Consider the following 25,231-nt stretch of genomic DNA (forward strand, 5'->3'; position numbering starts at 1 on the left):
GTGAATGATCATGATGTCTTAAGGTGTAAGGAGAAACGAGTTTATAGTTCAGGTGTGAGAAAAGACACCCTTCAAATTTGTGTCTTCTAGGACTTTGAAGAGGAAAAACTCCCAGACTGTTTCAAATTCTTTGGACTGTGTCTTCAACAAAACTTGTCTGTGGAGTGCTTGATTATATCATGCTGAGTATTTATACGGTTACTTTATTCTTGTGCAGTGAATTGTGTTCTTAAATTTAGCAGGCATGATCTTCAGGATCATATTAACAGTACATTTCTGTATCTCCTTGCTTTTAAGAAAGCAGCTTGACTTCTAACTATTAGCGCTTCACTAGGCAAAATTAACTGAGAAATTGAATTGGTAGGTTACCCAGAAAAGATCTGCTTTTATAAAGATGGGTATCAGTAAAGATTTATGGAGTGCTAATTCACTTTAGAGACTTCCAGGTTTTTCTTTTACTCTATTCTGCTGGTGAATAAACAGGTAAATCAAAGATTGTTAAAGTGATTTGTTTGCTGATGAGGTGAAAATTTAAGTTTTTCATCTTTTAATCAATAGACTTGTACAATAGCAAAATGCCAAGCTAAAAATAAAGATGCTAGGATTTCCAATCAAAGGAATATGCTTTATGTAGAGAATCTAGTTTGAATTTAAGATATACTGTTAAACTTGGTCTGAATTACAGAGATGGTAGGAATATTATGATGACTTACTGGGATGAATGTAGAATGGAAGATAGAATGAAGTCTCTTTGTTAGCTTAGCTCCCACAGTAAAAGTTTAGGGACCGTGACAGTGAGCATAGTAACTACGTTCTGAAGAAAAAAAAGTTCAAGGTTGTGTACCATGGAGGTAAGTGCTAGAGCCTTGAAGCTTCTGTGACAGTAATGTCCTATGTCACATTTAGCTAAGCTGTTAGAGCGACAATTTTAAGCCTAGTTTTGGGATGTAAATGAAAAGTTAATAGGTTTTCCTATTTTTGGGTTTTAACAAGTGACTATTTCTTCATATTAGTACATATAGTGAAAAGTGCTGTTAATAGAGCCATAAGCTCAACCAAAGCAGGTGTCTTGGCTCTGCTGCCAACATGCTTTGCGACTTAACCTCTTTGGAATTCAACTTGCTACCTATCACATGAGATGGTTGGATTAGATTATCACTGTGATCTCTTAGCTTATTAAAAAGTAATACTTGAGCCCTATCATGTGCTAGGTGCTGTTCTTAGTAGTGAGTATATTAAAAAAAAATCTGAAAATCTGTGATTCTGCGTCATTTAATTTTTTTCCCTCTATATGGTATTGAATACAATTTCCAAAGCCTGCAATTACAGCTATACCACAACACAGATGAGCTTAAATAAAATGAAAAGGGGACAGGGGTAGAGACTTTATTGGGCCATATAACTAGGAATTTCAAGTGTGGCATTAGTTTGGGCATGGCAGGATCTAGGGATTTAGATGATGTCATAGGGACTAGATTCTCTCTTCCTGTGTTCCATCTCTATTTCCTCTGTGTAGTGATAAAGCTAGGCTTACATTCTTTTTTTTTTTTTTTTTTTTTTTTGCCTTTTCTAGGGCCACTCCTGCAACATATGGAGGTTCCCAGGCTAAGGGTCTAATCGGAGGTGTAGCCACTGGCCTACGCCAGAGCCACAGCAATGCAGGATCCAAGCTGCGTCTGCGACCTACACCACAGCTTACGGCAACGCCGGATCCTTAACCCACTGATCAAGTCCAGGGATCGAACCAGCAACTGACTCATGGTTCCTAGTCAGATTCGTTAACCACTGTGCCACGATGGGAACTCCTAGGCTTACATTCTTACAGCTGACAAATAAAGAGAACACAGTCTCTCCCCTAGAGCCCATATCTATCCCCTCTGATCAGCTATTTTTTTATGTCTTGCTATCCCCAACCAATCAGTGGACTGCCTCTGAAGTTAGGGTGTCATGACTGTTTGACTGAGACAACTAGTGGAATAATAAGGGGTTGAGGAGTTTTTATTTGTTTTTGCATTTAACCAGAAGAACGGGCAATGGGTTCTGGGTAGGCAAAACCCAGTTTCCTGGTGGCCTAGCTGTTAAGGATCTGGCGTTCAGTGCTGTGGCCTGTGTTGATCCCTGGCCCGGGAACTTCTGCATGCTGCGAGTGTGCAAAAAGAAAAAAAAAAAAGGAAAAAGAAAAAGACCAAGTAAAGAAATGTGATAGTTTAATTTAGTAAGAAAAAAACATACTAGTTAACTCTAAACATAGTGTGAATAAAAAGATGTTTACAGCTGTCCTTTAAACTAGTTTGTTCTTGGTCTATATGAAGTATCCCAAGTAAAAGGGAGGACAGTTTTAAATATCTGAAAACATTATACTCATTTCTTGGTACTATGTTGATAAATTCTTTTTTTTTTTTTCTTTTTTTTTCTTTTTTCTTTATTTCTTTTTGTGTGTGTGTGTGTGTTTTTAGGGCCACACACATGGCATATGGAGGTTTCCAGGCTAAGGGTCTAATTGGAGCTGTAAGCTGCCAGTCTGCACCAGAGCCACAGCAACATGAGATCTGAGCCGCATCTGTGACCTACACCATAGCTCCCGGCAATGCTGGATCCTTAACCCACTGAGTGAGGCCAGGGATCAAATCCAAAACCTCATGGTTCCTAGTTGGATTCATTTCCGCTGTACCACGAGGGGAACTCCAGATAAATTCTAATGTATCTAGGAAATTATTACCAGAATAGAGAAGGCACTCAAAATCACATCATAAGAGGAATGACAGGAGAATCTGAGATGTACTCAGCCTGAAGAGTAAACTTAATTGTGATTTAAGAAATCATGACAAATAATAGGAAGGTTATGGTAGAAGAGGGAAATGAAGATAAGGATAGGAGGTGGCAACTAATTTTTATTGGACCCTTGTTCAAGAACTACATCTAGCACTGTGCTAGACTTTTATATTTGTCTAATTTATTTGTTGTAATTTTAAGTGGTGAGGATTTTGTTTTCTTATTTTTTTAAAAGCGAAACTGAGGTTAAGAAAGGTTAAGTAAGTAGGAGTCCCCATTGTGGCTCAGTGGAAAGGAATCTGGCTAGTAAACCATGAGGACTCAGGTTCGATCCCTGGCCTCGTTCAGTGGGTTAAGGATCCGGCATTGCCATGATCTAGGTTGTAGGTCACAGATACGGCTTGGATCTGGTATTGCCCTGGCTGTGGTATAGGCCCGTGGCTACAGCTCTGATTCGACCCTAGCCTGGGAACTTCCATATGCCACAGGCATAGCCCTGAAAAGGAAAAAGAGAAGGTTGAGTAAGTAGCATAAGATCATAGAGCCAGTAAATGTCCAAAGATGCAAATGCTGGTCTGAGGAGTAGAAAGAAAGGCCATTATGTATAGAAAATTGCAGGGAGGAGTTCTTCTTGTGGTGCAGCAGAAATGAATCTGATTAGGAAGCATGAGGTTGAGGGTTCTATTCCTGGCTTTGTTCTGTGGGTTGGGGATTGAGTGTTGCCGTGAGCTGTGGTGAGCTGTGGTGTAGGTCACAGACAGGCCTCGGATCCCTTGCTGCTGTGGCTGTGGTATAGGCTGGCAGCTGCAGCTCTGATTGGACCCCTAGCCTGGGAACCTCCATATGCCGTGGATGCAGCCCTAAAAAGCCAAAAAAAAAAAAAAAAAAAAAAAAAAAGAAGAAGAAAAAAGAAAAAATTATAGGGAGACCAATTTGAATGCATGTTAGTAAGAATTTTGTTTTCCTGTTGTTGGAGGTGTTTAAGGATAATCACTTGGAATAGGTCTTTGTGTGTTTGGTTTTGGGGAATTTGGGGGATGAATTAATTGAATTTGAGGTTGGTCGTGTTTTTTCTTTTGGTCTCTTTTTTTTGGCTGTGACTACGGCATGCAGAAATTCTCTGGTGAGGGATCAAACACATGCCAGAGCAGTGACAACGCCGCATCCTTAACCTCTAGGCCGCCAGGGAACTCCAAAGTTGGTCTTTTTTAATCCTGTATTTGTTGGAGGGCGGAAGAGGTTGTTCAATGGCTGTTAAACACATGTTATGCATGGAGATGTTGGGAAAACAAAAGGCCTGAGGTCATTGTGCCTGGCCTTTGTGAGTTTACAGGTTTCTGTTATATGAGAGATGATAGAAACTTCACTTATAGGCTGCTGAGCTTCCCTTCTCTTTAGTCGAACATGGTCTTCAATCTGCAGTAGTCAAAATTGGCACTCAGGATTGGCATTATTGGACTTTGTCTTTGAGATAGGCTTTGAAGGGCTAGAAGTTTATAATTGGTCCATACTTTGCAGTGAGGACCAAATAATACCTCCGTTATAGTTGACCCAGTTTACCTAAAGAAGGGATTGAGTAATGAAGAAAGTATATGTAAATTGTAGGCATGTTTCCATTTGCTGGGTACTTATTTGGAATATTGTTTCTAGTCTAATAAAGTCAGATATAAATAGACTGAAAGAGAGCCTAGATAACTAAACATTTGAAATGGAAAGAATTTGGGCTTCTGTATGAGAAAGGATTAAAAAAAACTCCTTCAGTTTTAGAAGACATGATTAAAGTATTAATATATAGATGGGAGTAAAGAGTACTGACTTATTCACCAATTTAGATTCAGATGCATAGTATGATACTTAAAGGAGGTGATTCTAGAGTAGTAAAATAATCTGTTGATTTCAGATTTCTTATCACCATTACATAGTATAGGTAGAGATAAAATGTTGATAGAAGAAATGTGTTAGTATTTGAGGGGGAAGAAGAGGGGTGGTAAAAATAATAGTTTGAAAAGATATTTTTAGTATATCAGTTTTATATTTGGGGTGGTAAAAATAATAGTTTGAAAAGATATTTTTAGTATATCAGTTTTATATTTGGAAACAATCCTAGGGTTTTTTCCTTTTTAAAATAAACAACAGAAAGGATGAGAGAATTTTAAGTTCAAGAAAAGGGGACATAATTTAAAGATAGAGATGTGTCAAGGTACTCATGAAAGGCAGTCATTGAGTTAGATTAAGGGAAATACAGAGGGTATGGGATATGTTCTCAGCTTTGGGGTTGAGATAATCATGCCTTCCCCTAAGTATCATATTGATTGCATTTAACATCTTCCAGCTTTTAGAGAAGGACTTATATCTTGATCTCTTTCATTTAGGAAATATAATTAATAATATATAAAAATCAGATCTTTGGAGAGATTTTTAAATTGGTCCTGTAATCCATTTCTTTGTAAAGAAGACCAGTTTGAAAAATACTCATGTTTTTTAGCACTATATTCAAGAAAGTTATTATTCGTGATGGGAAGGGAGATAGGAAAAGATGTGTTCAACTGATTGGTAGTGAGTTAATGATTATATTTTTATTCTTCATACCTTTCTGTAGGTCTTGAATTTTATATAATGAAACAATTTCCTAGCTTTTTAAATGTAAAATGTTTAATTACATATGCTCTTTACCTAGATTCAGCAGTTTTGAATATTTTGCTTTTTGGGATTTTCTCTATATATGTATATCTGTGTTTATATGCATACCCCCCATACTATTTGAAATGTGAGTTGCAGACATAATGACAGTTCAACCCTGACTATCACAGCTTTCGTAAGAATAAGGGTATTCTTATCACATAGTCATTATCATCATAATGGTACCTAAGACAATACATAATTTTATTATACAACCTAATATGATGTCTATGTTTCAATTTCTCCAATTTTCCCTGAGATGTCTTTTATAATAGTTTTTTGTTTTTTGTTTTTTTTTTTGTCTTTTTTTTTGCTATTTCTTGGGCCGCTCCTGCCGCATATGGAGGTTCCCAGGCCAGGGGTCTAATCAGAGCTGTAGCTGCCGGCCCACGCCAGAGCCACAGCAACATGGGATCCGAGCTGTGTCTGCAACCTATACCACAGCTCATGGCAACGCCCGATCGTTAACCCACTGAGCAAGCAAAGGGACAGAACCCGCAACCTCATGGTTCCCAGTCGGATTCGTTAACCACTGCGCCACTACGGAACTCCTATAATAGTTTTTATCTATTATCAAATGAAGGCTCCCATGTTACATTTGGTTGTTGTTTCTCTTTAGTCTCAATCTGAAATCTTCTACTACTTTTTGAAGAGCCTATGCCAATTTTTTTTTTTTTTTTGCTTTTAGTCCTTTGCCAGCTGATTTCTAAGGAACAATGGAGATGACTGTCTAATTTCTTGCAGTTTATTATTGTTTAATTATTTTTAGAGTAACACTTATTTATACTTTATTTTGTTTGTTTGTTTGTTTTTGTCTTTTGTTGTTGTTGTTGCTATTTCTTGGGCCGCTCCCGCGGCATGTGGAGATTCCCAGGCTAGGGGTTGAATCGGAGCTACAGCCACCGGCCTACGCCAGAGCCACAGCAACACAGGATCCGAGCTGTGGCTGCAACCTACACTACAGCTCACGGCAACGCCGGATCGTTAACCCACTGAGCAAGGGCAGGGACCGGACTCGCAACCTCATGGTTCCTAGTCAGATTCGTTAACCACTGCGCCACGACGGGAACTCCTTATTTATACTTTAAGTGTATCCTCTAAGTTAGGTTTTTAGGTATTTAGAGCTTTCTACATTATTGTTACCCAGTAATATTTAAGAGCTTAATGATGATAATGTGCTTTTGGTTGTTGAGTTCCACTGAGGCAGTCATTTGTTAAGGCTGCGAATAGGTTGCTAATGGTGTTGGTATACATCGGGTACAATCATTTCAAATGTAGTGGCATGTAGTGAATATCTGTTTAACCATAGAAAAGACTCAGCATAAGCAGTTCAAATGAAATTCCAAGGGTTGAATTAGTATTTGCAAAGGACTGAACTTATTTGTTGGATTTGAGAAGTGTAAGAGTAGTCTCATGGTTACTTTATATATTTAAATTAATTTTTTTCTTCAAACTCTGACATTTTTTATTGGCAGGGCACAAAACTGTTTTCTTGCATCTTTTTTTTTTTTTTTTTTTTTTTTTTTTTTGTCTTTTTGCTATTTCTTTGGGCCGCTCCCGCGGCATGTGGAGGTTCCCAGGCTAGGGGTCGAATTGGAGCTGTAGCCACTGGCCTACACCACAGCCACAGCAATGCAGGATCCAAGCTGTATCTGCAACCTACAACACAGCTCACGGCAACGCCGGATCATTAACCCACTGAGCAAGGGCAGGGACCGAACCCGCAACCTCATGGTTCCTAGTCGGATTCGTTAACCACTGTGCCACGACGGGAACTCCGTTTTCTTGCATCTTCAGCTACACCTCTGATTAGACCCCTAGCCTGGGAACCTCCGTATGTCATGGGTGCAGGCCTAGAAAAGGAAGAAAAAGAAAGAAAAATTTTACCATGTAGTAGAAATTGACAGAACACTGTAAATCAGCCATAATGGAAAAAATAAAAATTGTTAAAAAAATTAAAAGATAAGAGGAGTTCCCGTCATGGCGCAGTGGTTAACGAATCCGACTAGGAACCATGAGGTTGCAGGTCCGGTCCCTGCCCTTGCTCAGTGAGTTAACCATCCGGCGTTGCTGTGAGCTGTGGTGTAGGTTGCAGACGTGGCTCGGATCCCGCGTTGCTGTGGCTCTGGCGTAGGCCGGCAGCTATAGCTCCGATTCTACCCCTAGCCTGGGAACCTTCATATGCCGCGGGAGCGGCCCAAGAAATGGCAAAAAGACAAAAAAAAGAAAAAAAAATTAAAAGATAAGAAAAATTGTTGTCTCTATAACTAGAAAGGGATTTAATTTTCTTAAAATTTTTCTTAAATTTTACTGGTAAAACATTAATACTTTTAGAAGAAAAATCTATCTATAATAGTTTTCTTATATATATAAATGAATTGTACATGGTAGTAATTTCTTTCTTTTAAAAAAATTATTTAAAAAAGGGAGTTCCCATCATGGCACAGCAGAAATTAATTCAACCAGGAACCGTGAGGTTACAGATTCGATCTTTATCCATTCATCTACTGATGGATACTTAATGTTGCTATTGAAGTCATTTCTGAAGTGATACAAGAGAGATAGATGCCCAGTGGCTAGTTGTAAATATAGATCTTTGTCTTAATAGAAGTTGAGTAAGTAAATGAGAGCTGTTTTCATTTTCAAGATAATTCTCATACATAGTTCCTTTTAGAGTAAAGTTTAAGACTGTGTAAAACTTCTAGCTGGGCATACTCAAAGATACACAGAAGTCCAGGAAGGTTTCCATTTTTGAGCACTGTTTGTTCAGCAAAGATATTACCTTGTATAAATTTGTCAAGAGTACTAAATCAATAACTTAAAATTTTAGTAGGACTAGGAGTTCCTGTCATGGCTCAGTGGTTGACGAATCTGACTAGGAACCATGAGGTTGCGGGTTCGATCCCCAATCAATGGGTTGAGGATCTGGCGTTGCTGTGAGCTGTGGTGTTGGTCGCAGATGTGGCTGGGATCCTGTGTTGCTGTGGCTGTGGTGTAGGCCAGTGGCTACAGCTCCAATTCGACCCCTAGCCTGGGAACCTCCATATGCTGTGGGAGTGGCCCTAGAAAAGGCAAAAAAAGATAAAAAAAAAAAATTTTTAGTAGGACTAGGTAGCCAATTAAACAAGGACATAAGATTATATTAATCTATATTCCAGGAAAAACCAAATATATAATCTTTATATTAGAGGAAAAATTGTAATTGAGACTTTTTGTTCATTTGGACTACTCGAGATTTTGATTTTATAGAAGTGAAATTGTGGAATTATGATGATAAAGTATATTTCCAGTTGTAGCATGATGTATCTGCTGAAGTCTTTTTCTGAGATTTCCTTGAAGTTGAAATAACTTATTTTTTATTGACGTATAGTTGATGTACAGTATTATATAAGTTGAAGTTGAAATATTAAGTAACTTATTTGTACTTTTTATTAAGAGAAAATACTCCCTTTTAAGAAGTCAAAATGTTCATACCAAACATTTAATAGATGATTTTTATTTTTTAGTCAGGTCCTTTTGCTAACTTGTGATTGCAATTTTTTAAAATATTTGCTTTTTAATGCAAAGATGGATTTTAATGCAAAGATGGATTTACTGAAATATTTTGACTTTTAAGGTTTTTAATTAGAAATTATTTTATCTTGCTAGGAGGCAGGTGGAAGTCATCATAAAGTTTCTGTTTCACCTGTTGTCCATGTTCGAGGACTCTGTGAATCTGTGGTGGAAGCAGACCTCGTGGAGGCTCTGGAAAAATTTGGGACAATATGGTAAGACCAATGGGGACTTCATGCAGATTCTGAAAACAGTATGGTGGAACAAATTTGCTTGCTTATTACTACAAGCTTTGATATTTAACCATGGTATATATTATTTGTCTATGACTATATTTCTTTGAAATCTTTTAAGTCTTTCAGGGATGACGCATGGGTGAATTTTTGTAGATCAATCATCACTCCTCACTTCTCAACCAGCTTGTGTATTAATTTGATTATTGCATCTTCAGTCTTATTGTCCAATGAGTCCATGATTCCTTAACTCTGCTTTAAACCACTGGGTTAATTAATCACATTTTTAATCTTGAGAGTTTCAAATAGTGGTACTTAAATACTGATTTTGTTTGTTTGTTTTGAATTATTTGGTAATAATTTGGCAATAAAAAGTGACTAGATTAGGGAGTTCCCGTCGTGGCGCAGTGGTTAACGAATCCGACTAGGAACCATGAGGTTGCGGGTTCGATCCCTGGCCTTGCTCAGTGGATTAAGGATCTGGCGTTGCCGTGAGTTGTGGTGTAGGTCACAGACGTGGCTCTGGCGTAGGCTGGCGGCTACAGCTCCGATTCGACCCCTAGCCTGGGAACCTCCACATGCCACTGGTGCGGCCCTAAAAAAGGCAAAAAGACCAAAAAAAAAAAAAAAGGTGTGTGGAAAAAGTGACTAGATTAAAGGTAGGCATTATTTACTTAGGTTTATGTTGCTGTGAGTTCTTATGCAGATCATGAGCAGTCAGTGTTTTATCCTCCTAGCTCGTCTTCCTCTTGTGTTTTGTATTTACTCAGGCTCCTTCTTTCTTTTCCCATAACTGGTGTATGCTTAAGAATATTGACTTAAATTATGAAAAAAATAATTAGAAAAGTGAATCTGCTGCCAAAAATAGACATTCAGAAGTTTCTAAATTATTATTGGAGTATGCCTGGCTGTTGTTCTCTTAGTATGGATAATCTAGAGTTTATTATTTTTTTCCATTGATGGATATATTTGGGGTTTATGTTATAGGTATCAGAGACAGAGACTAAGTCAAAATATATAAATAGGAGAGAAATTTCAGTATATTTGCTGAGATCCCTTGATTGCTTCAGTTTTATAAAAATGTATGTAGAGTTTTGAGTATGAAAGGATGGTGCATATATAGATGTTGCAGGAGTGATCAGAGATGTCCAACAGAGAAGAATTATTCTTAAAAGGAGTAGTGTTAGGTAACACCTTCCATCATGGCATTTTTTTTTTTTTTTTTTTTTAAATCTTTTTTGGGCCTCACCTGAGGCATATGGAAGTTCCCAGGCTAGGGGCTGAATTGCAGCTGTAGCTGCTGGCCTACTCCACAGCCATAGCAACTCAGGATCCAAGCTACATCTGTGACCTACACCACAACTCACCACAAGGCTGGATTCTTAACCCACTGAGCAAGGCCAGGAATCGAACACGCCACCTCATGGTTACTAGTCACATTTGTTTCTGCTGCGCCATAATGGGAATGCCAAAACTTTTTTTTCTTTTTTCTTCTTTTTAGGACTGCACTCGCAGCATATGAAGGTTCCCAGGCTAGGGGTCTAATCAGAGCTGTAGCCACCAGCCTACGCCACAGCAACATGGGATCTGAGCCATGTCTTCAACCTACACCACAGCTCATTGCAAGGTTGGAACCTTAACCCACTGAGCAAGGGCAGGGATCGAACCCACAACCTCGTGGTTCCTAGTTGGATGCATTTCTACTGCACCAAGACGGGAACTCCTGTAAGGACCTTTTAAGTGGTGCATTGTCCCATGGAGTTATAAACAGATGGTTATCTCTGGATTATTTTTCTTTTGTTCTTATATATTTAGGGCTTTAAAAGTTGTTGGGTTTTAAAGTTGGTAGTTTTTTTGGTGGGTTCTTTGTTTGTTTGTTTGTTTGTTTTGGCTGTGCACATCGCATGCAGAAGCAGAAGTTCCTGAGCCAGGGATGGCATCCAAGCCACAGCAGTGACAATGATGGATCCTTAACTGCTAGCCCACCAGGGAACTCCCTTAAAATTATTTCTTATAGTCAAGAAATACTGAAGCAATGTCAGTAAACAAGTTGATGAGCAAATACAGTTGAAATCTTTAGGGGAATAATAACTATTGATATTTTGATGTTATATATGACTATGACTTGCATGTCTTGATTAAAGAAATAGAACTATTTATTGAAGTTTGTGAGTAATTTGAATTACTTTTGAGCAGTCTGTCCATCTTTAGATCCTGTACTATTTGTTTATTTGTTTGGGTGTTTTGTGTTGTTTTGTTTTGGTTTTTGCTTTTTTAGAGCCACACCCACAACATATGGAGGTTCCCAGGCTAGGTCCAGTTGGAGCTGTAGCCACCAGCCTACACCACAGCCACACCAGATCCAAGTCATGTCTGTGACCTACACCACAGCTCACTGCAGTGCCAGATCCTTAACCCACTGAGGAGGTCAGGGATTGGACCTGCATCCTCATGGATACGAGTCAGATTCTTTTTTGCTGAGACATTCTGACCCTGTACTGTTTTTGATACTTGGTCCATGGTAATGTGTCCCATGTATGAATGTTTAGTTAATTTGCATAGTATGTCATTCTGCCCTCAAGATTAGTGGTTTTGTGGATAGAAAAGCTGTGAAATAATTGGAACAAATTAATGTATAATTAAGAGCTTAATTGGCAAATATGTATAATAGGAGTTTCAGTTGTATGAAATGACCTTGAATAGCTGGTGGCTGCTACTAAAGCTGAAAGAACCTTGGGTGGCCTCCTAGGTGAAGTAGGTATTTACCTTCAAAATGTTTAATTTATAGAACCTTTCCTTATTTTTTTGTTGATTTATTTTAATGGTATGTTTGGGGGGGGGTTAAAGATTACATAGAAAGTGGTCATGTTAAAAAAATGTGTCACCAAGTTTAATTTATAGTAAGTTTATCCTTATCTAGATGCATAGCAGAGAAGTTTAGGAGAAACCATAACAAGATATTGAGAATAATTGTGTCAGGATAATGAAATTGCTTTTTTTGGTCTTTATTTTAAAATCTGTACTGAATTTCCTTCCCTCCTTTCTCCCCTCTCATTAAAGGAGAGGATGCTAGGTAGTGGTTTAGCTATACCAGTTTAAATTTTAAAACAAAACTCTTGAGACCTAATTTTTTTTTCCTTTAATGGCTGCACCTGCAGCATATGGATGTTCATAGGCTAGAGGTCAAATCAGAGCTGCACCTGCTGGCCTATAAACACAGCCACAGCAACGCCAGATCTGAGCCTCATCTGCGATCTACGCTGTAGCTTGCAACACCAGATCCTTAACCCACAGAGTGAGACCAGGGATGGAACCCACATCCTCGTGGATGTTAGTCAGATTCTTAACGTGCTGACCCACAATGGGAACTCTTCCTTTAGCTCACTTCTTATTGAAGTTATAGAAAGCAGTTATTGCTACAAACAGATAAGTCTGTTATAATAGGCCAATAAAGAATTTATTTTTGATCTTTATAATTTTTCTGTTTCCAAAGAGCCAGAGAGCATTATTAATGTATTTACTTGGTGGTATCATTTAGCTATTAAACCAACTTATATTAAACCAACTGAAAGGAGAATGTTGGTGTTCCTATCATGGCACATCGGAAACGAATCTGACTAGGAACCATGAGGTTGCAGGTTTGATCCCTGGCCTAGCTCAGGGTCCGGCATTGCTGTGAGCTGTGGTATAGATCACAGATGTGGCTCGGATCTGGCATTGTTGTAGCTCTGGCGTAGGCTGGCAGCTGTAGCTCCGATTAGACCCCTAGCCTGGGAACCTCCAAATGCCATGGGTACGGCCCTAAAAGGACAGAAGACAAAAAAAATAAGAAAATGTTTTTTATTTTGTAATTCCTTCAGCATAGGCCTGGTTTCATGTTTTGTTTTGGTTTTTTTTTTTTTTTTTTTTTTTGTTTTGGTTTTTTTTTCGTATGCAGGATTTTATAACTTCAGCAAGGAGTTTGTGTTTCTAAAAGGAATGTTTCTCTTATGGAATTTGTATCTTGCATTTATATTTGGTAAACTTAATTCCAGGAGTTACTGTGTCTATGCTTTCTTCTTTGATTTTGAGTGATGTGGGTTGAGAGAGCTGATAAAGTCTCATAGACCAGCGAGTACTTATTAAATACCTGTCATATGCAGGCTTCATTTCTAGATTCTGAGAGTATAAAGATGAATGAGGCAAAGCAAGAAATTTGTATGCAGGAAATATAATTTTGACAATTCTCCAAGTTGTTTAAATGAGGAAGCTGAAATTCCTAAGAAATTATATAATTTACCAGGCTACAAAGTGTTCTGTTTCTTAATAAGAAACCACTTGCCAATTTTTGAAGTATAGCTGTATGGCCTGGCTGCCTGATTAAAAAGCAGCGCTGTAACTGAGTACCTGACCTGATGTTTTTTTCTCTGGCTTTCTGTTGTCATAAAAAGCATGTTAATTGTATTTTAAAATATGTTTAAGGTTCTTGTTCCTTTGACTAGAGGATATCTTGTTTCCCGTTCTGATCTGTTCTGATTTTTCTCTTCTCTTCCTTCATTTCTTTATTTTTTATTTCATGTATTAAAATATATTCCCCTTCCCACAGAGTATACAATGAAGAGTATATACTTCACCATCTTGCTCATAGCATCTATGATTACCACATTCTAGTGAACCTTTTTATAGATTCTTTAATATTTAAAAATATTTAAGAGTCTTAGAGATTTTTATATGAAATGTGGTCCATTTGTAGTTGCTTCTTTTTATCTTTTGATTCTCTGTTTTTAGTAAGACAAATGAAAGTGTAGTGATTTCTTAGTATGGCACCTACTTATTTGGGAAATTCAGTAGAGGTGGTATTTCTGTTGTTGAGGGGGTCCCACACACTAACCTTCTATCGAATTTTGTTTTTATTTTTAAATCTCTGTTGATTTCTGTATCTAGAATTGTCTAATACTGCTTGGAATAGCAGCCTGAGAAATAAACTGGATAGCATTATTAATACTAACAGCATTGTGCTTGAGGAGGGCATGATGTAGATAAAAGCTTTCAATCATAGGAGGAGTTTTCAAATGTGCACCATCTACCTGTGGATACCTGTGGTATCCAAATACCACAGTTTATTTGGACAAGTTAAGAGTTGACTAGCATTGGATACAGGTAGTGAAGATAACTGGTCTGTATGATTTGACACATGTTTATTAAAATCTGCTTCTACTTGATTGGGGAAATAATGTTAACTGAACTTGCTATATTATTCTTTCCCAATCTCCCTTTCAGCTATGTGATGATGATGCCATTTAAACGGCAGGCTCTAGTGGAATTTGAGAACATAGATAGTGCCAAAGAATGTGTGACGTTTGCTGCAGATGAACCCGTGTACATAGCTGGTCAGCAGGCTTTTTTCAACTACTCTACAAGCAAAAGGATCACTCGGCCAGGAAATACTGATGATCCATCAGGAGGCAACAAAGTTCTTCTGCTCTCAATTCAGAATCCTCTTTATCCAATTACAGTGGTATGTATTTTAGTAATACAAACTAAATTAAGAATGAGAAACCTTTTTTTTTTTTCTTTTTCACCTGCGTTCAGGGCATATGGAAGTTCCTGGGCCAGGCTTGAATCCAAGTCACAGCTGCAGCAACGCTGTATCTTTAATCCACTGTGCAAGAACTCCACTAAATTAGAAATTATATTAGAATTTGCTGTGAGTGACCAACCTGTAGTTTTTGTCATTGCCATCTACTTATATGAAAATAGTGAGTTTTTTAAAAAAAATTATTATTATTTTCTTTTGTTTTTTTTAGGGCTGCCCCCGTGGCATATGGAGGTTCCCAGGGTAGGAGTAGATGCCGGCCTACACCACAGCCACTGCAACTCGGAATCCAAGCCACGTCTGTGACTTACAACACAGCTCACGGCAGTGCCAGATCTTTAACCTGCTGAGTGAGGCCAGAGATTGAACCCGACTCCTCATGGATGCTAGTCGGGTTCGTTAACTACTGAGCCGTGATGGGAACTCCAAAAAGAATTATTAAAATTAATTTTAATTTTGCTTATCAAGTTTCATGAACAAAGCAATGGTGAGCACTGAAGCTGTCAAAAGGTCAGAAGCATGATTGTCATAATTATATAAGCCCATTTAAAATTTTTTTATTATTTAGCATCACTGTTAATTCTCTTTTTGATAATGAAGTATGAGATGGACTTGTTGGAAATGATCCAAGAAATCTCTTACTCATATGCCTGCATAAGTATGAAGAGCATCTGCTAGGTGACAGAATCCCATAGTGCAAGCTGTTTACAGATAGTTTGTTAAAAACATATCTGATTTACTTTAAATTTTCTTCTTCACTCTTTAAAAAAGTGATTGGAAGAATTTTAAAAAGGATTCATATCCTGAACAAGTTGAGTTTTCTAGTTTGTAAGAGTCACATGCTGTTTAATAATAAGCCAGTGACAAGAACATTTGATTTTTGTAATAAATAGAATGGTACAATAAGAGGAGCTTCATTCAGTATGATTTCTAGAAAGAATATATTATATTGGGACATAAACTTAAAACAAAGCTTAGGACACTAAATTTAATTAGACATTATCAATTTACTTTTGTAATATTTAGTCTTAATAAGCAGTATTAATATTTTTACAATATTTTGTGTTTTGAGAAAAACAGTATAACTTCTACAAGCACTCTGATTTGTTTTTTGTATTCTTACTACCTAACGGTGTGGCTGTATAATTGTAGGTGCTCAAGAAATTTGAAAGTTGGGAGTTCCTGCTGTGGCACAATGGGTTAAAGATCCAGTGCTGCTGCAACTGTGGCATAGGTTGCAGCTGTGGCTTGGATTCCATCCCTGGTCCTAGAACCTCCATATATCATAGGTGCAAGCCATTAACAAAAAGAAGGAAATTTGAAGGTTGAAGAATTATTCCTAAGGGGGTCTCTTAGATGATTCAGGCATCTTGTTTGGTGAAACTTAGCACTATATAAATGAGCTTCTGTGGGTCTTTTCTCTATAGCTCTTGTCCTCGAAAAATAAATACTAAAAACAAAAACAAAACTAAGTTGTTCTACTACTACTCTGTAATAAATATTTATTACTATAGTTTTTAAGTAATTATGATATTAAGCATTTCAGAGTCACATTTGGAAAAAAAGTAATTGATTACAGTTTTGTTTTATTGTGTATTGTCAGAGATTGTTTTAGGCACCTGTTTAAAAAAAATTGAAGATTCATTTAGGAAATAAAAAAGTAATAATACTTTCTAAATGTTTCATTGGAACTTCAATGAGTGTAGATGAGGAAATAACTTTAGATTTATTAAAGTGTAACATTTTTAAAAGTTTAATTTAGTGCTTAGTAGAAATGACATCTCGAGGTTTTTTTTAAAATAAAACAAAGCAGGATAGCTTTTTCGTTTTTCTAAATATAAAATGTGATGTCTTATTTTCTTTCCTTCGTAGGATGTTTTATATACTGTATGCAATCCTGTTGGAAAAGTGCAACGTATTGTTATATTTAAGAGAAATGGGATACAAGCAATGGTTGAATATCCTTTATTTGTAAATTTTTAAATTGATGTATATGAACGTTATGTAATATGGATCTTTTCCTGCTTAATCATTTCTAGACAAGCAGTGTTTATTCTCCCTCACTGTCCCCCATGTCTCCTGTCTGTTTTAAAAAATGAAACAGTAGTACCCGTAGAGAATTTTACTTTTTCTTTTAAATATTAGTATTTTTGATTAAAAATAACTTGTTACCGTAAAATAGTTCGGTGCTTCATCTTACAGTGTGCTTTGCCTTTTTAGTGTGTGGGGGGGTAACAGTATTTTATAATACGTACACTTGTATCTTTTTGAAATTTATCCCAAACTGACTTTTCTGAATCTCTCTTTAAAATAGGTAGTTTGGAAGTATCAAAATATTGGAGTTAGTAGAACCTTTGTGCCTTCATCGAATCTTTTAAATGGTTGTGGTTTATGTAAGACCTGCTTCTCTATGTTAAATTTTGTTATTTGTTGAGTAAAAAGAAGTTGCAAAATAGTACATATAGTACAATTCATTGTAAAAAATAATTTAAAAATTCCCTAGGAGTTCCCTTTGTGGCTCAGCAGTTAACAAACCCAATTAGGGTCCATGAGGATGCAGGTTTGATACCTGGCCTCGCTTGGTGGGTTAAGGATCTGGCATCGCCATGAGCTGTGGTGTAGGCTGCAGAAGCAGCTCAGATCCTGAGTGGCTGAGACTGTGGCCTAGGTCAGAAGCTGTAGCTCTGCTTCGACCCCTAGCCTGGAAACTTCATATGCCTTGGGTTCTGCCCTAAAAAAAAAAAAAAAAAATCCCTAATCTGTATGTACATGTATATGTATAGAAAAAGGTGGGGATGTACAACGAACTCTTAATGGTGCTTACTTATGGCAAGGTGTTTTTGCTCTTTTTTTTTTTTTTTTTTTTTGTCTTTTTGCTATTTCTTTGGGCCGCTCCTGCGGCATATGGAGATTCCCAGGCTAGGGGTCGAATTGGAGCTGCAGCCACGGGCCTATGCCAGAGCCACAGCAACACGGGATCCGAGCTGTGTCTGCAACCTACACCACAGCTCATGGCAATGCCGGATTATTAACCCACTGAGCAAGGGCAGGGACCAGACCCGCAATCTCATGGTTTCTAGTCGGATTCGTTAACCACTGCGCCACGACGGGAACTCCTGCTTTTTTTTTAAATGACTTTTGTAGTTTGACTTTTTTAAAATTTCTTTTTATTTTATGGCCGTAACTGCAGCATATGGAAGTTCCTGGGCCAGGGATTGAATCCAAGTCACGATTGTAAAAACACTGGATCCTTTAATCCACTGTGCAGGGCCGGGGAATAAATCAGCACCTCCACAGTGATTCTTTATTATGCCCAATTTTTTTTTTTTAAACAATTAAAGCCTTAAGTTTTTTTGTTTGTTTTTTTGTTTGTTTTTTGCGTTTTAGGGCTGCACCTGCAGTATGTGGAAGTTCCCAGGCTAGGGGTCAAATCACAGCTGCAGCTGCCAGCTTGAAACACAGCCACAGCAGCACCAGATCCAAGCTGTGTCTGCGGCCTACACCACAGCTCACAGCAACGCTGGATCCTTAACCCACTGAGCGAGGCCAGGGATCAAACTTGCATTCTCATGGATAGTAATTGGGTTTGTAACTTGCTGAGCAACAATGAGAACTCCTAAGTAATTTTTAAAAGCCAATAAAATGAAGATAAATGATTATAAACCCTGCCTTCTCAGAAATATATTTAAAAAATCAAGTATTTATTTTGTATTATATTGATTCTTTATAATGTTCTTCCTACTTTAAGTGTAAAATATTTCCTGTTTTAAGATAGCAGCTTTTGCTAGGGAATGAGACCATGTGCCATTCTTCCTTTTCCTTCCCCCTCCCCAATTTATTTATTTATTTTATTCTTTTTAGGGCCACACCTGCGCCATATGGAGGTTCCCAGGCTAGGAGTTGATTTGGAGCTACAGCTGCCTGCCTACATCACAGCCACAGCCACATCAGATCTGAGCTGCATCTGCGACCTACACCACAGCTCACGGCAATGCCAGATCCTTAACCCACTGAACAAGGCCAGGGATCGAACCTGCAACCTCATGGTTCCTAGTCGGATTCGTTTCTGCTGTGCCACAAAGGGAACTCCTCCCCACCCCCCAATTTATAAAGTGCTTCTGATGACCTAGAAGGATTAATGTAGGTAGTGTAGTTTGGTTGTATGTTTTTGTATAATGTTTTCTTTGGTACCCTTGATCTTAAAAATAAATTCTACTAAAATTCATCTAGAAATTTTATCTGGTAAAGCATTTCTAAGAGTGAGATAATTATTTCTGATTTTTTTCAGTCTGTTAGAGTGTGAATAATTATAAATATTGGACATCTTAAACCAAATTTCCTTAACAGAGCTTATGTTTGAATCAGTCCTTTGTGCCCAGAAAGCTAAAGCAGCACTCAATGGAGCAGATATATATGCGGGATGTTGCACCCTAAAAATTGAATATGCAAGGGTAAATATTTTTTTCAACACTTCACCAAAGAAATATTTATGCTTTGGATATACAATTTGAATTTATTTTCTTTTTAATCTTAACAGCCAACTCGTCTAAATGTTATTAGGAATGACAATGACAGTTGGGACTACACTAAACCATATTTGGGGAGACGAGGTAAGTATTTTATGCGTTTTAGAATGTACTTACATCTGCTGACGAATTTTTACATGCAGTTAGATTCCTTTTTCCTGAAATGAGCTAGTTCTTTCAAATGAAAACCTTGTTGGTGAAGCATTTGTTGCAAAAGGCCTTGTAAGGCTGGAAAAGAATCTTGAACATTAGTGCCCCCTACTGGTATGTACTGAGTTATTGATAATTAGTTCAACAAGAAGCCCACACATACAGGCACGCCCGCAGTTCAAGGACTTGCATTTCTCCAAGCAGCTCTCTCTCTTTGGAGGAGAGGAAACTGATTCAGAATATTCCTTACAAACTTCAAACTTGCACACTGCTTCTCTATGGAAAGGACTTTTCCCCCAAGCTGGACGAGGCATTAAGAAGGATAGAGGACTCCAGCAGGCTGACTCTACACTTCATCATGCACAACATCGGCATCAGCAAAAAGCCCTCTGAAAAACTCAGACTTGCAATTCACCTTGACTGCATACTGCATGCACCATCACCCCAAGTTTTTAAAGGAGGACACTTAACAGTACTTCAGACTTGCATGGGAAGAATACCATGATAGACTGTGCCCATTTATTCAAGTTGTATGTATATATTGGTTTGATTTCCCTTAAGGTTTCAGATGTAGAATTTAAAACTTCTCACTAACGGATACTAGATTTTATCTACCATGTTGTAAATCTTAATGCCCATTGCTGTAACTGTTTGCAGCTTAGATTCAAATTGTTAATTGACAGATAGACAGGGCCAATTTATCTACAGGTCTTGGGAATTATAATGCTCAACCAATCCACACAGATAAAAGAGAAAAGGATTAGAAAGGTGCAGACTTGCTGCACTTTTGTTTATTTATTTATATTTTGTTTGTTTTTCTCAATTGTGGACATTTGATGAGAATAACATAATGATGAAAAGGTGCATTATATGTAAAAGACTATTTTCTGTGTGGTTTGATTTTTGTAAAGTGGCTGTTTATAAGTTGTCACTTTTTGTAACAGTTTAAGGTTATTACTCATGTTAATTTGTGTAACTAGAAATTTTGACATTTCAAATGGAGGTGAAATTAACATGTCTGTTCAAGGTAGAATTTATTTGAACTCGACAAATCTGAAAATAAGAGCATTTCATTTGAGATGCATTTTCACCTATAACTTCTAAATGCTAGATTTCATGAGCATAGATTTGACTGATAAAATTGTTCAACTGTGTGGCAATTCTGGAATATATAAATCAAAGTGTGGATCTTGTAAAAACAAGGGGGCTGCAGTATTGGCTACATCTTCACTACAATATCAGTGTTTGAACCATATGTTGGAAAAACTCACCAAGATGAGTATGCCTTTAGAAGTCAATAAATTAGGAAACATTTTTATGGCATCCAAAATATCTTGGGCAGTAGGGACTCCATAGTGCATATATTCTTGCCAAAAGGAGACAGTGCGGTGATCCTTTCATGTTCAGGTATTTAGGACTTTTGGATGATTAACCCCTTTAATTCTCTGTTCTCAGGAAATCATCTTGTCTTATGCATGGGGTTGCAGACAGGTTTGTTTGATAGTGCAGCTTGGCTGGACCCCACATTTTTTACTACTCACAGAAATCTGCTTGGCATAGGCTTGGTAAAGTTGAATACAGTACTGGAAAATGAAGCTTTAGTGCTCAAACAACAGAACAGGTGGTTGATGAGAAATCTCTCACTTCTCTCAAATTACAGTCAGTTATTGAACATTCAGTTGTTGGCTTAAAAAAAAAAAAACTCATTTGAAATAGTGCGTTCTGGTTGTATTTCTTTTAATGTCTCTTAAAACATTTATAGATAAGCTTTTTATTTTAATAGTGTTTACATCTATTCTTTTAAAAGGTCTAAAGTTTACAGTCAGCTTAGATTAGATCTTCATACAAGAAATTATAGTTAGAAAATTTTAGAAATGTGTAAGGTGGATATTTAAATAGGGAAATATAATTAAAGGAGGTAAAACAGAAATTTAGTTGGTTATGCTTTTGAGGGAAAATTCTTGTTTTCTCATTCCTTACAGATATTTATGTGATGAGACTATAGCAGTTTATTTTTTGTTTGTTTGTTTTTGTAGTGATTTCAGCATCCACTCAAGTTGGCATTGAATTGTAACTTTTTCTACCAAAGGGGAGAAAAAAAAAGAGTGCTTTTATAAATATAACCTCATTTTTCAAAAGTTCTTTTCAGCTCAAATTATATTTTAGTATCAAGAATTCTTAGCTTAGACTCCAGAGACTCCCTCCAGAGATGTTAGGCAGAACTTGTGTATATTTGCATCTTTGGGAGAGAAAGGGTCCAAAGCTTCCATCAGATTTCAGATGAATCCATGAAAGTTTACAGTAAACTACTGTTTATAGACTGATATATTATTCAGTGTTCGACTTTTCTTCACTCCTTTATGTGACCTTGTATTAAGTAGTGAATGCTTCCAATAAAGAGAATTATTAACAGTGAGAATGTTTAGCTGAAAAATATCTTAGAAATCATGTACACCAACTCCTTCATTTTATGAATGAAGATTTCTGTGATTATATAGCAAATTAGTGGTTAAGCTGAAATCTTCTGATTCCCAATCCAGGGCTTTTTCCTTTATAGTACACAGTTAACTCTGTCAATAAAACTGAGTCATGAAGACATTACGGTGATTTTGGTTTAAGATCCAGATCAGAAAAGGACTTAATATTTAACATTTGGTAGCATGCTTAAGCAGAGGAATGTTAGCAGAATGAATTAGTAGATGGGTTGATTGAAGAGGAGTGAGACTTAAATGATGATGCTGGAAGTTATGTATTGATTGGAAAGAAGGAATTGTGAGTATTTAGACTGGAGAAGAAATGACTGGGGAAATGGAGGGAAGAGCATAATAACTTCTAAGCGTTTGAAAGAGGTTTTGGAGAAAGGTTGAGTAATAAGTAAGGCTGTGGGTCCCAGAATGGAGTAGAATATATGGAGAGGACAAAATTCTATATGGTATAAACATTTTCTCATGATTTAGGACTAACTGAAAATGTGAGGAAAAGTAGTTACCTCAAGTTACTGGTGTTGGGTAAGCAGAGGTAGATGGTCCCAGGGATGATGTAAAGAGAATTTTTACATTGAATAAAAGTTGAACTTGATGACCTCCTAGGACCCTTTCAATCTATGATAACTTGGAATAGGTAATTAAAACAATACTTCTGTAGACTGAAGTGAAAATTAAAGCATTTCTCATCTCCCATAAACCTCATTTGTTTAGGTGACTAAGGATATATAGAAAGCCTTTCTTTTTTGAATTTTCAAAGATTAGAATGACCAGACTCTTAAGATACATTAAAAAGAATCTTATTGAAAGGTATAATTTGATCAGCAAACTTTCTAGTACTATGCATTGATTTTTAAAATTTAATAACTAACATAAGAAGTGCTATTTTAGAAACTTTGAAGCAATTTTTTAACTGATGTCTGATTTGGGAAAATTGGCATGCCATCCCTAAAAATGTAGCTAGCATAAAAATTATCCTTTAGAAGTATTGTAGTACTCTCATCCAATAATGTAGCCCCCTTGGTTAGCTTTAACTTGGCATTTTTAAACTTTGGGGGTGGTGCTCCTAGTTCTGCCTGGTGTTAAGGTCTGTAGACAATGACTAATCCATGATACAATATGGGCCAGTGATGTGCAAATTTCCAGCTCTCAAGTCAGTAGGTGTTTGTAAATATGTGTATATACATACAAAATACTCTGTGTTTACTGATTGTGAAACCATGTAATACAGGTTGTTGTTGGCTTATGCTGAACTTCTTGAAAGAAGCCCACTTTGAAAATGTGTTGCTGTTGAAGCTAATAGTATGCATCAGGTACTGTCTTTCAAAAGTACTGCACTTAAAGCTTGTTTTAAAGACGTGTATTGGTAAAAACTTCTGTACAGTGTCAAACTCTAGCATTGTGTACATTCACTTTCTGAAAAGTATCCATTCTTTCCTTAAATTTGAAAGTGTGATTGTATTTGGCATTTGCCAAAAAGATATTTTCAAGTTAAGTGGCGTTTGTTAGATAGAATTATTTTCTTAAACTTTTGGTGTTTGTATTTAAATTGGATATGAATGGATGTTTAACATTAACCCGGAATTGCATTTTTATGAATTGTAATGGATGTTTTGAATGGGTGTTTCCCATGTGAGAACTCTGTTAAGTACTTGGGTCAAAATTGTTAAAACCATGTTTCTACTTTTGTGTCAGATAGAGGAAAGGGTCGCCAGAGACAAGCCATTTTGGGAGAACACCCTTCTTCGTTTAGACATGATGGCTATGGTAAGTTTGTCAAGGCAGAAGGAAGGTAGTATAGACAAACTATTAGAATTTTTGCATTTCTGATGAAGAATGGCACAATCCTTGTCTCTGTTTTTCCTGCTCACCTGACTTGGTTTATGGGATCAGCCCCTTATAAATGTATTCCAAAGGAGTGGTCCAAAAGCCTTTGTTTTCTTAGGCTATTGTTATATCACGCAATCTTTGAGATAACTGAGAGCTTTTGGTTGGGATTGAAAGCCTTTTTACCATTATATTTTGTTTTGATTAGTAATGGGCTCTGGTCTGTTAGAGGGCCAAAAAGAATTATAGTTCAGTAAGTGTCTTTTCTTTCATTCTAGCAATTATGAACAAAGAGGAATTTTGAATAATAAAGGCAGAGAGAGTGGGGTATTTGTTGAAAGGAAACATGTTTTTGGTTAGATCCTTAATTCTTTTAGTTTTACAGTTGGTACTTCAGCTTTGGTTAAGTTAATATTTAATTCTTTTTTAAAAAACTTCTTAGTTTTAATGTTTGCTATGTTGATAAGATTATGAAACCTAGAATAATAATCTTCCCCAGGAAAAAGTTAGGTATCAGACTGTTGCCTTTGTAAGTAGATGTTGAAAATTGTAATTGATAAAACTTAACTGGTTGTTAGTTGTATGTTTTAGAGTTTTTGTAGTTTTTAGCAGTAGTTATTGACTCCACCTATCCTGTGGTTTAAAGTAGAAGTATAATTAGAAGTACTATTAGGAGTAGTAGAAAATAGAAATTGCTGTATTGTACTCTTGGGATTTATTACTGAAAAAGCCCCCAGTATTGCCTGTTGTCTGAAATGTTTTCAGTTGTATACATGTTTGGTGACCATTCTTAGCTGTGAGTTTTAGCTTATTTCCTGAGTCTTTATTTTCATTCTAGGAATTTAGTGTGTGTGTATTTGTTCAAGTTTCCGTAGTATATATTGAAGAAGAGATTGAAATAGTCTATGTTGGAGTTCCCGCCGTGGTGCAGCGTAAATAAATCTGACTAGGAACCATGAGGTTGCAGGTTCGATCCCTGGCCTCTCTCAGTGGGTTAAGGATCTGTCGTTGCTGTGAGCTGTGGTATAGGTTGGAGACGTGGCTCGGATCCTGCGTTGCTGTGGCTATGGTGTAGGCTGGCAACAACAACTCTGATTAGACCCCTAGTCTGGGAACCTCCAAATGCCTTGGGTGCAGCCCTCAAAAAGACCAAAAAAAAAAAAAAAAAAAAAAGAAAAGAAAAGAAAAAAGAAATAGTCTGTGGTTATGTCAGAACAGTAAATGTGTTATAAAATGAAAATCTTATTGCAGACATTTTATTGTGTTCCTTGATCATTTTTCTTAGTTGTTTCTTTAACAGAGTGAATAATAAATACGGTCATATGAGTAGATCTGATCCTGAGTAAAGAAACACTTATTAGGAACCTACTTAACCTTGTTTAATGGAAAGTTACAAAAGAGTGACTAATCAAAAGTTCGTAGTGTGCCGAAGAG

At 37.0% G+C, this 25,231-nt stretch overlaps 1 protein-coding gene across 4 annotated transcripts in view; it reads left to right on the forward strand.

Annotated features, from left to right (window-relative positions):
• Positions 1-25,231, forward strand: part of HNRNPLL (heterogeneous nuclear ribonucleoprotein L like) — a 42,027-nt gene that overhangs the window by 3,181 nt on the left and 13,615 nt on the right. For 3 of the 4 annotated variants that reach the window (XM_021087606.1, XM_021087608.1, XM_021087607.1), the window contains exons 2-7: positions 9,100-9,218; positions 14,496-14,733; positions 16,684-16,769; positions 19,166-19,262; positions 19,349-19,421; positions 23,666-23,737. In XM_021087606.1, coding sequence (XP_020943265.1) covers positions 9,100-9,218; positions 14,496-14,733; positions 16,684-16,769; positions 19,166-19,262; positions 19,349-19,421; positions 23,666-23,737 — 685 coding nt within the window. The remainder of the gene's footprint in view (positions 1-9,099; positions 9,219-14,495; positions 14,734-16,683; positions 16,770-19,165; positions 19,263-19,348; positions 19,422-23,665; positions 23,738-25,231) is intronic. The other variant, XM_021087609.1, reaches the window with a different exon arrangement.

The sequence above is a fragment of the Sus scrofa genome, chromosome 3 (assembly GCF_000003025.6).
Source record: "Sus scrofa isolate TJ Tabasco breed Duroc chromosome 3, Sscrofa11.1, whole genome shotgun sequence".
Classification (NCBI taxonomy): Eukaryota; Metazoa; Chordata; class Mammalia; order Artiodactyla; family Suidae; genus Sus; species Sus scrofa.